This window comes from Dioscorea cayenensis, unplaced genomic scaffold (assembly GCF_009730915.1).
Source record: "Dioscorea cayenensis subsp. rotundata cultivar TDr96_F1 unplaced genomic scaffold, TDr96_F1_v2_PseudoChromosome.rev07_lg8_w22 25.fasta BLBR01000432.1, whole genome shotgun sequence".
NCBI lineage: Eukaryota > Viridiplantae > Streptophyta > Magnoliopsida > Dioscoreales > Dioscoreaceae > Dioscorea > Dioscorea cayenensis.
Genome location: NW_024086823.1, coordinates 123,916 through 139,200, shown reverse-complemented (window position 1 = coordinate 139,200; position 15,285 = coordinate 123,916). Strand labels below are relative to the sequence as shown.

The window sequence follows — 15,285 nt, the reverse complement described above, 5'->3', positions numbered from 1 at the left end:
TTATTTCTCATCTCATGCACGTAGGCATTCTTTTATTCATTTTTTTATTTTTATTTTTTTCTATTATTATTATTATTATTATTATTATTATTATTTTGCTTTCATGCACGTAGGCATATTTTCTCATTCTTTTATTCATTTATTTATTTATTTTAATTTTATTTTATTTTATTTTTCATGCGCGTATGCATGATTTCTTGTGAATTTTCATACGTGCGCCTCCTCATTCATCATTTCATTTATTTATTTATTTATGTTTTTTTTCATTTATTTTATTATATATATATATATATATTATTTTTTTTAACCAAGGATACCATCAATGAGGCTCTTCCTAATTGACTGATAAAGAGGATTGGTTAATATTCAAATATTACCCTTCATTTTTTTCTTATGCTTGCATGGTTGGATTTTTTTTTAAATCAAAGACTACTGAATATTAGCAATCTTTGGTTAATATTCTATTTTTTTTTATTTCTCATCTCATGCACGTATAGTGGTCTCGACATGGAACCAGACTAAATTCTCTAGTCATGGACTGAAAGTATTGACGACCATCGTCAACCAATCCAGCATGGCTGCAACCGGAGAGAACACCAATCATAGTCACATTGTCAGGTGTTTTCCCGGAGCTTAGCATCCTTTTGAAAAGATGCAATGCTTCTTCACCACGACCATTTTGCGCATATCCTACAATCATGGCATTCCATGACACCCTGTCCTTCCCAATCATCCTCTCAAACACTTTGCCCCCTTCATCAACAGACCCATACTTGAGATACATGTCCATAAGTGAGTTGCCAACAAAGATATCAGTCTCTGGTCCAGCCTCAAACCTAAATCCATGTTTTAAAACATGACAATGGGCTTGCTTGTCTATTTGAAGATCTGAAAGGTTATCACTTGCATTGAGGATGTTTCCAAATGTGTAGTGTGTTGGCCAAACAGACTCCCTCTTCAATCTTCAAACAATCTTACTGCCTCTTTATCATCCCCATTCTGCGTATATCCGGCATTGAGCGCATTCCAAGCTATAATATTCTTTTCTGTCATCCTAGAAAATACTAGTTTTGCATCTTCAACACTTGAGCTCTTTGCGTAGCCACTAATCATAGAAGTCTCTGCAACTGTACTCCTGACAGGCATGTAATCAAATATTTTTCTCGCCACCTCAATTCTACTACATTTTGCATACATGTCAACCAAAGCATTGCTCAAAACAAGATCATTATTAAACCTTTCAAATTTGATCACTTGTGCATGGATTTGCAAACCTTCTCTAATAGCAGACAGAGTTGCACTCGCACTGGCCACACTAGCAAGTGTTACTTCATCAAACTCAACACCGCAATCCATCATTCTCACATACACCACAAGAGCTTCATTGGTCGGACCATTCTGTTCATAACAAGTGATCAAGCTATTCCATGTCGTTGTGTTCCTCTCCTTCATCATCTCAAAAAACTCGAAATGCATCCAATGGCCTCTTACACTTGGAGTACATATCCAATAAAGCAGTCCCCATCTAAACATCGTGTGAAAGGCACGACTTTGAAACCAATGCATAAATTTGCATGCCTGTTCTCAAGTCCATAATCCCTGCACAAGAACTAAGAGCACTGGAAAAAGAGTAGGCATTGAGAACAAAATCCTCACCATGCATGACATTAAAGAACTCGAGCGAGTCTTCAAAATGCCCATGCTGCGAGAACCCGGACACCATGGAATTCCAAGAACACTGATCATGATCAGGCATGGAGCTGAATAGTATGTCAGCATCTTCAAGCCTACCTGACTTAGTGAGCACTGTGAGCATAGTGTTATATGAAAAGATGTTCCTCTGCGGTATTCCGTCGAACAGGTTCCGTGCGTAAAGAAAGGAGCCACATTTCGCATAGGAATCGATGAGGCGATTAAGGATGAAGATCTCGGAGGAGAACTGGGTTTTGAGGAGGTGTGCATGGGTTTCTTGTACGGCTCGGAGGGATTTCCACTGAATGCAGGATTGGAGGATGTTTGAGAAGAAGGTGGAGTTTGGGAGATGATTTGCTATCCTCGTCGCCATTGCTTAAGCTTCATCTGAGAAACGGGACAGATTTCATTCTTCCTCGTCAGCGAGAACGATGGCTTGCAAAGCCGCCAATTCGAGCATCATCGAGCTCAGTATCTCCATGATCGAGCAATGCATCACCAAGAAAAACCTCAGCCTCGGCAAGCTTATCCATGGCCGCCTCCTGAAGAGCGCGCTTACTCTCCACACCCTCCTCGCCAACCGGCTTCTTGATATGTACTCCAAGTGCGGCACTTTCGACCACGCCCAAGCACTGTTCGATGAAATGCCCCACAGGAATCACCAGTCTTGGAACACCATTATCGGAGCTTTATCTCATGCCGGGCACCTTCATGCCGCTCGGCAATTGTTCGACGAAATGCCTGAACGAAACCTCGTCAGCTTCAACACTATGATCTCAAGCCTAGCACACTCCGGGCATCAAATGGAAGCTCTATCTCTCTTTCGCCGACTGCGAAGAGATAGCATGGTTGATGAGAAGATGGATAGATTCACCGTTGTCGCTGTCGCAATGGCGTGCGCTAGGTTGGAAGATCTCCACGCTGTACGGCAGCTTCACGCGGCCGTGGTTGTTTCTGGGCTGGAGATGAACCTTATAATGCCCAACGTGATGATCGATGCCTACGGGAAGTGCGGCTATGCAGAGGCTTCGTCTTCTCTCTTCGATCGAATGGGACTGAGAGATGTCGTCTCGTGGACATCGTTGATCGGAGCATACACGCGAGCAAACCAGCTCGAAAAAGGCTTGTCAAGTGTTCGAAAGAATGCCTGTCAGAAACTCGGTATCATGGACGGCGTTGATTTCAGGGAACGAGCAACACGGACATGAGGCAGTGGCGCTGGAGCTCTCCCAACGGATGATGGAGGAGAGAGTGGAGCCAACTCCATTCACATTGGTGTCTCTTCTCACTGCGTGCTTGAAGGAAGGCATGCTTGGCGGCATTATCTCAGCCGTTCAAGCATGCCCCGACGGTGAACAGTGACAACGGCAATGGGCAGCGGCAGCGGCATGTTTGGCGGCATTATCTCAGCCATCCAAGCATGTCGCGATGGTGAATAGCGGCGACGGCGATAAACGATGACAAACAACGAATTTTTTTTTTTATATATATGTATGTATGAATATAGGGAGAGGGAGAGAGATTGATCTACACCTTTTCCATCGTCTTCTTTTCTTCTTTCCAAATTTTTTTTTTCTTTTCTTTCGTTCTTCTTCTCCTTTGTTTCGTGGCTCTTCTTTCCCTTTTTAAAAAAAATATCCCGTCCTTATCCTCATATTCACCTCTTCCTCAGAATCACAACTAATAAACCCAACTTTTAAATTTCGAATTTCCAATTTAAATTTTAATTAATTTCAAATTTCAAATTTTTTTAATAAAATTAATTTAATTTTTTTTAAAATTTAGTTTAAATTTTTTAATTAATTTTTTAATTAATTTTTTTTAATTTAGTTTATTTTATTATTATTATTATTTATTTTATTTTTTTATTATTATTATTTTTTTATTATTATACTTTTTCCCTTCTCTTAATTATTATTTTCTCTTTTTTAATTTTTTTTTTATCTTAACCCCAAAACCCCCCATCCTTATCCGAATCCCAACTTCCCATGAGTAGGTAGGATCAGATTTTGATTTTGATTTTATATATATATATATATATATATATATTTATTATTTTATTATATATATATATATTTATATATATATTATTTATTTATTGATTGATTTATTTATTTATTATATATTTTATTTTATTTTATATAATTTCAAATTTCAAATTTTAATTTTTTTTTAATTTATTTATTATTTTAATTTATTATTATTATTATTATTATTTTATTTATTCATTATTTATTTATTTTATTATTATTATTCACTTAACTCAATTTGCCTTGGATGTATGTTCAAGTGCTTCAAGATTTGTACTTTCTCAAATCGCCTGAAGATCCGTTCTCAGGGGCAATCTTGTAAATTTCGCATTTATTGCTCGAGATGTGTTCTCAAGGGCAATTTTATAATTTTGCATTTTTTATTTAACTTGGAATTTGCATTCTAGTCCAAGACAATCGAATAATCAATTAAGATTAAGATTATGACATTTAAATTTTAATTCTAAATATATCTACGATTAGGATATATTAGAATTTAAATTAAATTGGAATTTGGTTTCCATTAGGACATTGAATTTTATTAGGACATGTGTTATATTATTTATATATAAACAATGTTAAGCTTCTCCATTTAAAAATAAACAAGAAAGGAAAATAGTGAGAGAGAAGAAAAATCTCAAGATGGACTATGAAGCATGCCGCAATTGATGGCAGGCCGGTTTCTAATTGTAGCACCTTTCTATTTAATTTGCATAACACTGGAAGGATATTTTGGAAGAATGTTCAATTGAAGATCAGGCTTATTATTACTTAATAAAAAAGGTAATTCAAGTGTGGAGGCAAAACACATTTTGATCAACAAATTCTGGAATTGATGCTGGCAGAGGAATGAGGAATTTGCTTCATTTATCCATAACTGCATTGCTCATGGCTCATGTCTTTTATAAATATATCATTTATGAATTCACCTCTTTAATGCTTTCTAATGTGGGATTATGTTTTACAATACAGTTGCTTATTATCTGAAAGCCATGGTTGTACATCTAGCTAACTTGTTTCTTATTGAATCTTCCTGAAAACCTTTCTAAACCAAATCTAGCTCCAAGACATTGTGTTTTCTAGAACATGCTGGAGCAGAGGTGGCTAAATGTGCATGCATCAGTGGGTTCCCTAAGTTCAAGGTATTACCCTCATCTACAATTATGATGAAATTACAAGTGATTAGAAATTGGTGCTTGTAAAAAAGATGACATAAATTATCATTTGAAACTCGCAACAGCTTGTTATTCAAATGTTCTTGTTGCCATGCTCTTGTTACTTTGTTAGCATATTATTATTATCAAACTGAGCTTATGTATGAACAAACCACATTTGGGATTTATTAAAACTCTATCCTGAAATTTGATCCAGGTGAATCAATTTCAACTTCAGTTCGGAGTTGGGTTTGGTTTTGTTACATGTATATACATATGTATGTATATATATACAGTTGTTGTTGGGTATACTTGTATCATTATCTTCTATATGTACCTAAGGTGTTACTTGTTTCTAATATACTATGAATGAGGATTGATTCATCCCTTCTTCTCTATTCTATCATGGTATCAGACTAGGTTAGGCTATCCTCTCCGGCCACCTTCTCCAGTCCCTTATTTTCTCCTTCATCGGTCTCCTTATTTTCTTTTTCCTTCTTCTGGCCATTATCTGGCCATTCTCATCACTGTCTATCTTCATTCATCTTCCTCTCCTTAATTCACTTTCATTCCTTCTTACTTCCTTCCTTCATTCAATCAATAAAAAAAAAAATCAAAATCAGATCTGGATCTCCATTTATCCACCAGCCTGCACAATCACTTACAACCATCACCGGACTGCATCATCACTAGCCTGCATAAACTCACCACCATCACCGCCTGCATCATCACCACCACCGGCCTGCATCATCACCACCATCGACATGCATCATCACCGTTACCATCGGCCTCGTCCACCACCACCACCACCACCATCACCTGCTTTGTCCACCATTACCACCATCATCACCACCGTCACCACAATCAATCTACCATCACCACCATCACGGGCCTCGTCCACTACTCCTACTATCAATCCAGCTCCTGAGGTACACTCTCACACTTATTCTTTACGTGATCACTCTACTTTACTTACTCTTGTTCGTTATGCTTCTGCTAGAACTAGTGTTTCAGATGTATTTAAGCTAGGTACCTACCGGGAAGCAGTTCGATTACCTGAGTGGCGGACTACCATGGCAGAGGAGCTTGATGCTTTGACTTGAACTCATAGGTGGGATCTCGTTCCCCTTCCTCCTCATGTCGTTCCCATCACCTGTCGTTGGATCTACCATGTGAAAACTCATTCTGACGGGTCTCTCGAGTGCTATAAAGCGCATTTGGTTGCTCGTGGCTTTCAGCAAGAATATGGTCATGACTATGAGGAGACGTTTGTCCCAGTAGCCCACATGTACACTATACGCACTTTGGTTGTTGTTGCTACTATTTCATGGTTGGGTTCTTCATCAGCTTGATGTGAAGAACGCATTTTTTCATGGGGACTTAAAAGAGGAGGTTTACATGACTCCTCCCCCCAGCCTTCGGGTGTCTCCAGGGTCTGTTTGTCGTCTTTGTCGTGCTCTTTATGGTCTCAAACAGGCTCCATGAGCCTGGTTTGAGTGGTTCAGTACAGTGGTTGAGGCTGCTGGTTTTACTCCTAGCATATGTGACACGGCAGTCTTCGTTCACTCTTCCTTTCGCAAGCAGACCATTCTTCTTCTATATGTAGATGATATAATCCAACCAGTGATGACTCTGCTTACATTACCTTTGTGAAGTAGAAGTTATGTGAGACTTTCTTGATGACTGATTTAGGTCTACTTCATTACTTCTTGGGTATTGAGATTACTTCTCATCCTAATGGTTACTATCTCTCTCAGGAGCGTTATACTCACGACCTACTTGCTCACTCTGGTTTGACTGATACCCGTATTGCTACTACACTGATGGAGTTACATTTGCAGCTTCGTGTTTTTGATGGGATTCCCTTATCTGATCCTTCTCGCTATTGACATCTAGTTGGCAGTTTGGTCTACTTGGCCATCACCCGTCTAGATATTTCACATGAAGTTCACATCCTCAATCAGTTCGTTGCGGCACCAACTTCTATTCATTATGCTCATCTTATTTGGGTACCATGATATCTTTGTGGTACTGTATCTCGTGGTCTATTCTACTCACGTCAGTCCACTCTTCAGTTGCAGGCCTATTCTGATGCTACCTGGGCCAATTCTCCTGATGATCCGGTCTTTGTCACTGGTTACTGTATCTTTCTTGGCTCTTCTCTTGTTGTTTGGAAGACCAAGAAACAGCTTACAGTAGCCAAGTCTAGTGCTGGGGTTGAGGTTCGTGCGTTGGCTTCTACCGTCCAAGAGGTGCTTTGGCTGAGTTCAATTCTACAGGACTTTGGTGTACTAATCACATCTCCCATTCCTATTCACTGTGACAGTACTGGAGCCCTTCAGATTGCTACAAATCCGATCAAGTATGAGCTGACCAAACATATTGGTGTGGATGCATATTTCACCCGATGCCATGTACTTACCTAGACTGTATCACTTCACTATCTTTCTATAAAGGTCCAGTGGCTGATTTCTTCACCAAGGCGCAGACACGTGATCAGCATCTATTCATGTTATCCAAACTCAAAACACACGATCCGCTTTGAGCTTGAGGGAGGGTGTTACAAGTATATATGTATGTATGTATATATGTACAGTTGTTATTGGGTATACTTGTATCATTATCTTCTATATGTAACTAAAGTGTTACTTGTTTCTAAGATACTATGAATGAGGATTGATTCATCCCTTCTTCTCTATTCTATCAGGTTTGTCATTTTTTAAAAACTATCTGGTGGGAGATCGAAGTCAATCCAACTATGGTGTAAAAAATAAATCTTTACCCTAAAATTTATAACCAATAATATTTGATGAATGGAATGGAATGGAGTTCATTTGATTATAAAAGAGCATTTTGTTATCAAAACTAAATAAAGAGTTCCTTTATGCCCATTGTAGTCTAGTGAACATGGTGAAAGCCAAATGTGTTGAATTTAAGATTTTATATACAGATAAAACTCAGTTTCTTGTACATCCAGGTGATGTTCTTTTGCATTAGGACTTAAATTCCTTGCATTTTTAAGAAAATAAATGAATGCATGATCACTATATAACTCTGCTCTTTCAAGATTAGATATGACTTGAGCTTTATAAGAAGAACACTAGTAGAGATTGTATTTTTTTAGCTACCACTGCTGAATTTTATTAAGAGGCAATGGTAAGGTGCCATTTCTCTGAGGCATTTGACTGTTTTGGCTATTGTTTTATGTTAAAAGAATGCATTCCTATTGCTTATTCTGTTAATCATGTGGCTTAAGACTGTTGATAGTTCTGGAAAAGAGTTTAGAACCATCATATTTGAAAATCTACAGTTAGATACAATTCTCATTTGATTTCTTATTATTTTTATCGTGCTAAAAATTGGTACCTTTATGAGGGAGGGAGCGGGAGACGAGGGTGTGTCATTGGGGAACACATGCTTTTGAAGCCAAGAGGAATCTATTTGGATTGTCCATCATGTTAGAGATGTATAGTGGACAGTGAGAATATTATATCATCATTTTGTCTATGATCACTATTTCAGTCATTCTAAGTCTTTATTGAAGATTAGAAGATGAAGAAACCCTAATCTCGTTATCCTTTATTGCCATCTTCATTATAAGATTAAATGCATATGATCTTGAACGACCTCTAGAATGTAGTTTTTTTTGTAGATGTTTTCTTGATTAGGATAGTAATCAAGCTATTTGGCAAAAGATGTGATGGATTTTAAGGCTTCTTTCTCAATGTTTATTTTAATATTTTGTTGAACATAATTAAATGTTTGTTACTAGAATGATTAACAGGCATGCGTGTTTTGGCTTGATACTTTCTATTTTTTATCTTTTATTATAATCATTTTTATGATAATAAAAAGTCCTTGCAAGTGTGTTTGAAGATGTTGTCAAAAGGGCCACTTTAATTTTGGAAACAGTTAAGTTAAATAAGGCAGTAGACCGATTGCTCAACCAAAAGATTTTGGCTAAGGATTAATAATACAAGGTGACTAAAACATCTTGTGTGTGTGTGTGTGTGTGTGTGTGTGTGTGTGTGTGTGTATTATACAGTATATCAAATGGTGGGGGAAAAGTAAAACCCCAGCTGAAACCATAAAAAGAATTGAAGCATTGGTTTACTTAACCAACTGGTTTGGCTTCAATTGGTTCATTTTTTTGGTCCTTCAAATTTTTGTCCTTAATAAAATCTAGAGATTGATTCTCTAATTTTTGTGCCCGTCCTCTTCTTCATCCCCTGGACTATGGTTTATGCTTCCTGTGAGATGTGCAATGTGCAATGTCAGGGTTCCGTAGTCCATCATCAACCTTAAGCCAAACAACGTTCCTTACCCCTTTATCGGCTTAATCTTTCTTTCTATCTAGTGCTACATCATGTGTAAGAAAGAAATATCCCGATGTTTCCCCAAGTGGATTGGAAGCGCCCTGAAGAAGTGAATTGGGATGCCATTGTTCCAATCTTAATACATTTGTTTTCTCTCTCTTTCTTTCTGTCTACAAGTGTTCTTGCCCTCACGCCTTTCTCTTTTCTAATTATAATAGCTTTTCCTTCATTTTTTTATGCAAATTTTATAGCTTTCAATGATAAGTATGAATTAATTATATGTTAAATTAGTGCCATAATGTTGTTGTTAACTTGATTTGAATATTGGATGATTCAATGCAAATGATAATGTTGACTTTATTTGAACTCTCGTATTTCTCATTAGTTTTACCAGGTTTTATTTTTCTATTAAACTATATTTTTGGTGTTTTTTTAATATTTTAGGATCCAGCATCTTGTTCCATCACTAATTAAGAGAGTACAAGCCTGAATTTGCTTCTATTGAAGGTTCAGGTAATTTATAGAAAAGTCGTTTAATTTACCTCATATTGAGTATTTGTTATCATGCTTACCCACAATCCTCTACCCATGTAGATATTATGCCATTTTGCATGGCCAAAGATTTATTTCAGAGGTTTGACCCATATTAGAATAATCTTATTCAAGCTCAGTAAATTTTCCCTGAGCCTACTGTTCCAACCAAAGTCCAAGGGTTGCGTTTTCTTTTGCAATTTTGCTTATTATTTAGCATGTTCTATGTTGTGTTTAAATGACCATTTGATGCTTGCCATGGATTTGACATGTTGCTTCTTATGTGCACTGTTGCTATCGAATTTAGCTATCCTACTCAAGGGTTTCTTATTAAGCGAGGCATATTTACCAATCAGCACATTGGAATACTATTGATTCTAATTCTGTAACTTAAGTCTTTGATTATGTTGGTGGGGATCTTGCTCATGTTTCTTCATTTGTATGTTATCATCTTTTGGTTGGCTCATAGAAATTTTCACATGTATTGGTATTTATGGCTAAACCCCAAAACCCATCTTCGGGATGACTTAATGTAATTCCCTGAACCTTTGGATAACTGTTGGAAAATATATTCAGGGCATCATCACAGTTGCTAGTAAGATTTTTCTACAGAGTAATTCTGTTGAGAAACCCCAAGTAGAAAACTCATGAACCTAAGTCTGAGGGTTTATAAAATATTTTGAGTTCACAAGTAAATTTAAAGGATTTGATTTGAAATATTTCCGGAGACCAAGGACTGAAAGGTAAGTTTGCAAGGATCTTTTGGAAATACTATTTCATGATTCAGGAATCATTGGTGAATTTTTCAGGGAACTTTTTGTAAGAAATTATATTTTCAGGGACTAATAGTAAATTTTGCAAAAAACATAAGTTGAGAGAAAAATCTAGAAATGGATGGTCTTCTTCTCCTTCTTCTTCATAAGTGCTACAATGTTTCAAAAAAAAAAAAAGAGATGGAAAGAATGGGAGGTTTGAGGTGGAGGATTTAGAGATCACCGGAGAGTTGTATTGCTTGGTAAGGGTCCTCTTTGGTGTAGTATTTTTTTTTAATGTTTGTGTATGTTTGGATGTATGTATTTGTGAGTGATTTTGGAGAAAAGAATGGATTTGTTTTGAAGAACTTTTAATGGAGATTATGAGAGTCTTGTTGTAGATAAATGCTTTAAGTTGCTTAGGAAAAACCTTTGTATTTGTGATGAATCTTGCTTGTAATAGAGGATGAAATTTCTGGGATTACTGTAGATTAACTGTAGCAACCGGAATTAGGATTTGTTTTGGTCAATTAAGTGGATAATGATGATTAAGATGATGAGGATGATGGTGATCATGATTAAGGAGGGTTAATCATGATTAATAAGAATTGGTTGTTGTGATTAGGTGTAACCATGTTTTTGAGTTGGTTGAGTCCAACCACTTAGTGGGTTTTGGACTTGGACTTGGTTGAAAGGTTTGAGATGAAATGTCTTGGTTGGATCAAACCAATTGTGAGTGAGTTGGTTGAGTTGGGCTTGATAAAATCAAGTGGAGTGGGTTGAATTCAAGAGTGGGTTTGAGCCTAGATGGTTGGATGAGATTAGTAAGAGTTAAGTTGATTGGGTTCAATCACTTCTGTTTAAGTTTGACTAACTCAATTGATTTGAGAATGAGCTTGAGTTCTGTTAATTTGGGTTGACCCAATCAGGTTAAGTTAAGCAGGTTTGGTTCAATCAGTTGAAGTTGATATGGTTGGGTTCAATTAAATTGATTTGGTCTAGGTTTGATCAAATCAAGATAACTTGTGGTTGGGTTTGAACTGTTTTGACTATGTTAAGTTGGTTGAGATTGATTTGGGGCTTGGTTCAGATTTTGGGTTAATGATTTTGGGGTGAACCAATTCAAGGAGAATTGGGTTCGGTTGAACCAAGCTGGTTCAAAAGATTTTATATAACAGTTGGATATGCTTCAAGGCTGGTTGGTTAAATTGAACTTGGTTCAGAGAAATTTAGATTAGTTCAGGTTGGTTCAGTAGTGTTTTGTCCAAATTAAGTTGGTTTAAGATCAATTGAAGACTAGATTGATTATGCAAGGTTAAGTTTGAACCGATTGGAGTGAGTTGGCCCAATTAGAGAGTCTGTTATTGTTTCTTGTATTTTCTTTTGGGTTCAATTTTGGTCATTAGTCTGTTGTATTTATTTTTATTCTGTTCTCCTATTAGGTGTCATTTAGGCTTGGGAGAGAGAGAGTTCCAGGTCTAGCAAGAAACCCAAAGAAGACCAGATGAGGTGGTAGTGGCTATTATTTTAAATAATTGATTAATTGCTACTATTTTAAAATAATCATTTAATAGCTAGTATTTTGGAAACAATTATTTTATTATTTTATTTTATTATGCTTGATTACGTATAATGTTAAAGGATATTTATATTTATTTGCCATTGATGTGCCATGACAATCGTATTGATACATCTATTTCGTGTAATTATACATATTGCAAAACAGTGGAAATACATGTATATATGATTTAATTATTCAATTCATGTATTTATTTTTTTTTTTATGGTTACATATGCTTTGATTTGGAATGATTTGTGAAACCATGTAAGCATTATGGTAATTCGACTTTTTCATATATATATATATATATAGATATATGTGTATATTTTTCCCCTCATGTTTCAATGTGTTTTCTTGAGAAATTTTCATGTGTGAGTGTGATTAAGAGCGTCCCAAGTCAATAGAAACAAAAATGAGGTCAATCGGACACCAATTGAGTTGTTTAGAGCCATTTTTGTATAGGCTGAATGGGCATACCGGGGTCCATACGGGCTGGATACACCCTGGTATGAAAATTCCATAAACTTTCTGCTAGGGCAGACGGGCCGTATGGGCACCGTATGGGGGTCGATTCAGGGCGTAAATTTAGGGTTTAAAAGCCCTTTTTCTCATATTTTTCTCATTCTTTTTACACCTTTCCTTGAGACCTTTTCTCTTCCACTTTCCTACTCTAGAACCTTCATCCCCACTTCTCAAACCCATCATCCCTTGCCTTGAATCAAGATGAAACTTGAAGATCTCTTCTTCCTCTCTTGAGAAGTGCTTTTCCTTAGGGTTTTGAGAAGCTTTGAGGTAAGGATGTGTTTCATTTGATCTTCTTCTTCTCCCTTTCTCTTGTTTGGATTTTCTTTGAAGTTATTGATGGATAATCATGGGTTTTGTTTGGATTTAAAGAATAGAAGAAGTTTGAAGTTGTATAACCTTGAATCCAATGAGATTTGAGAAAGATCTTTCATGTTCTAAATTAGAGTTACTGTAGCACCGAACCAAGTTTGGTTTCTTTTGCTTTTCTTGTTAGTTTTGAGGGTTGTGAGAGTTTCATTCTTGTTAGATCTTATTGTTTGAGTGTTTAGCAAACCCTAGAAGCACTCATTTTCCCATTTTGAGCATTGTTCTTCATTTCAATTGATCAAGTCATTGATGAGGTTTTATAGCTTGTTTTGGTTGTTTAAATGCTTCTAGGAGGTGAGACTTCAATCAAGGGGAAAGAGCCGGTGGAGAAGTAACACCGGAGGTTTTTAGCTCGCCAAGTTTGTGAGTGGAATTTATTAAATTATGGACTATAAATCATGCATATTTTCAAATGTTAAAGTTGCTTTGGCCTTCAATGATAATTTATTGTTGCTAATACTCTTGAAATGTTTTCTATGGCATTTAGAAACTTGATGATTTATTATTTAACCTATTTCAAGAATATTTGCAAAGTATAAGTTACTTGTGATGGAACCCAATGTTTTGGATCATATGTTTGGAATTGTGTATTTTCAAGAAAAACTTGATGTCTTGGTTATGATGACTAAATAAGTTGTGCAGACTAAGTTGAATTTCATTGTGACGATGTTATACTTTCAAAGGTTGCTCTTACATGATGTTTTCTTGATGAAAAAGGATTTCTTTCGAGGCGTATGGCCAATTGACTCAGCCCTATAAAATTATGGTTGAGTTTTTGAATGATATATTTTGAATATTTTCTATGATGTTATTTATGTTTAAAAACTTAGTTTTGAAATATATCTTCAAGGAATTATTGAAATTGGTGTCTTTGTATATGAAAAGATTTGTTTCACGATTAGCATAACATTTATTTGATTTGATATGTGCAAATTACTCACTCATGGAGTGAGGATGATTTATGTGAAAAGTTGAGAAATTAAGATGAAAATGATTTTACAATTCCTTGGAATGATATGTCAACATTTCTAAAGTTTCTCGAATTGTTTTCTATGGCATCTGAAAACAATATTTGGGATTATGACTGAGTCCATTCAAAGATACTTTGCAAGAATGTCATATTGTCTTTAAAAACTTCATTATTGTGTTTTAAAGGTTCTAAAATGTATGTTTCCAATGAAACTTGGGACTCTTGTTATGATATTAAATGAGTTTATGCAAACCATTTATGCAACACATTTTGTGCTATTGTTGATGTTATTCTTGAAATGTGTATTCCATTATTATTTTCCAAAACGATGCTTATTTGGCGAAAAGATGTCCAAATGTGATGTTTTGGATAGTTTACTCACTCTTGGAGTGAAAATTTATATGATAAAATTTGTGATAATTTGAAGAGAATGATGCTATATTTGAAGTATCTTTTCAAAGAATACTCTTATATGCTATTCTTGATAGAGATGGGTTCATTGAAATTGTTATAAGCAAGTTATACACTCTTGAATCGTCATTTGTGTACACTTGTGATCTCTCAGTGAGATTTATGCTTTCCTATTGATGTATTTACTAAGACTGCGGGCTAGATATGGTTTTTTGTTGATGGTGACATAGGGGGATCCCCAATACTTACTACAGTAAGGAAGTGGATGGTTTCCACGGGCCGACCTGTTTAGAGGTGGCGTGGAAAACTGTCAAACCGGTTATGCCATTTCAGGTGGGAGAGTAGAGCCTTGATTTGAATATAGTTGGGTTGTTCGGAGTCACCACACGAACTTCCCAGCGGTCAACGCCAAGATACGCGCATCTTGGTGGCTCCCGACCTAACCAAGGCCATAATTAGTGACAGAGGGTTTTCAAGGCTATTTGTGCTACTATCGACTTATGACTTATTTATTTACTTATTTATTTTTTAAAGATTTTGAATTGTTGAGTTATTGAAGGAAAAGGTATGATTCTTGGATTTTAAGCTTGTTTTAGGTTCTTTGATGAATGAAAAGGTTGTTGACTTGCATTTCTTGATGAAAAGATCACATTCATGTTTTCATACTTGATTTCTACAATATTTTATCATTGTTGAATTTTAAATCATATTATTGTTTTGCATTTTCTATTTGTTCATGAATGAGATATGGTTTCCTATTTAGTCCCTCACTTGATAATCTAATTTGTGAGGCTATTTACAATTATCTGGTCATCGATTGAGATTTCTTCAATACCTGTTTTATCGAGTTATTGGAAGGAACATATGTTTTTGCAATTATAATTGGTTTTAAATTGTTTATGATTTAAAATGGTTATTAATAGTGTATATCATTTGCAGAAGCTTGAAATCTTATTTTGTGCTCGTTACTTATACTA

At 35.9% G+C, this 15,285-nt stretch overlaps 1 protein-coding gene and 1 pseudogene across 1 annotated transcript; one reads left to right on the top strand and one right to left on the bottom strand.

Annotated features, from left to right (window-relative positions):
* Positions 1-469: 469 nt before the first annotated feature.
* LOC120254377 lies at positions 470-2,087 on the bottom strand (annotated as a pseudogene).
* A 36-nt stretch (positions 2,088-2,123) lies between these two features.
* On the top strand, positions 2,124-2,900 carry LOC120254381 (pentatricopeptide repeat-containing protein At2g21090-like). Its single transcript, XM_039262485.1, has one exon. It carries the CDS (start codon positions 2,124-2,126, stop codon positions 2,898-2,900), a length of 777 nt encoding a protein of 258 aa, XP_039118419.1.
* The last annotated feature ends 12,385 nt before the right edge of the window (positions 2,901-15,285 follow it).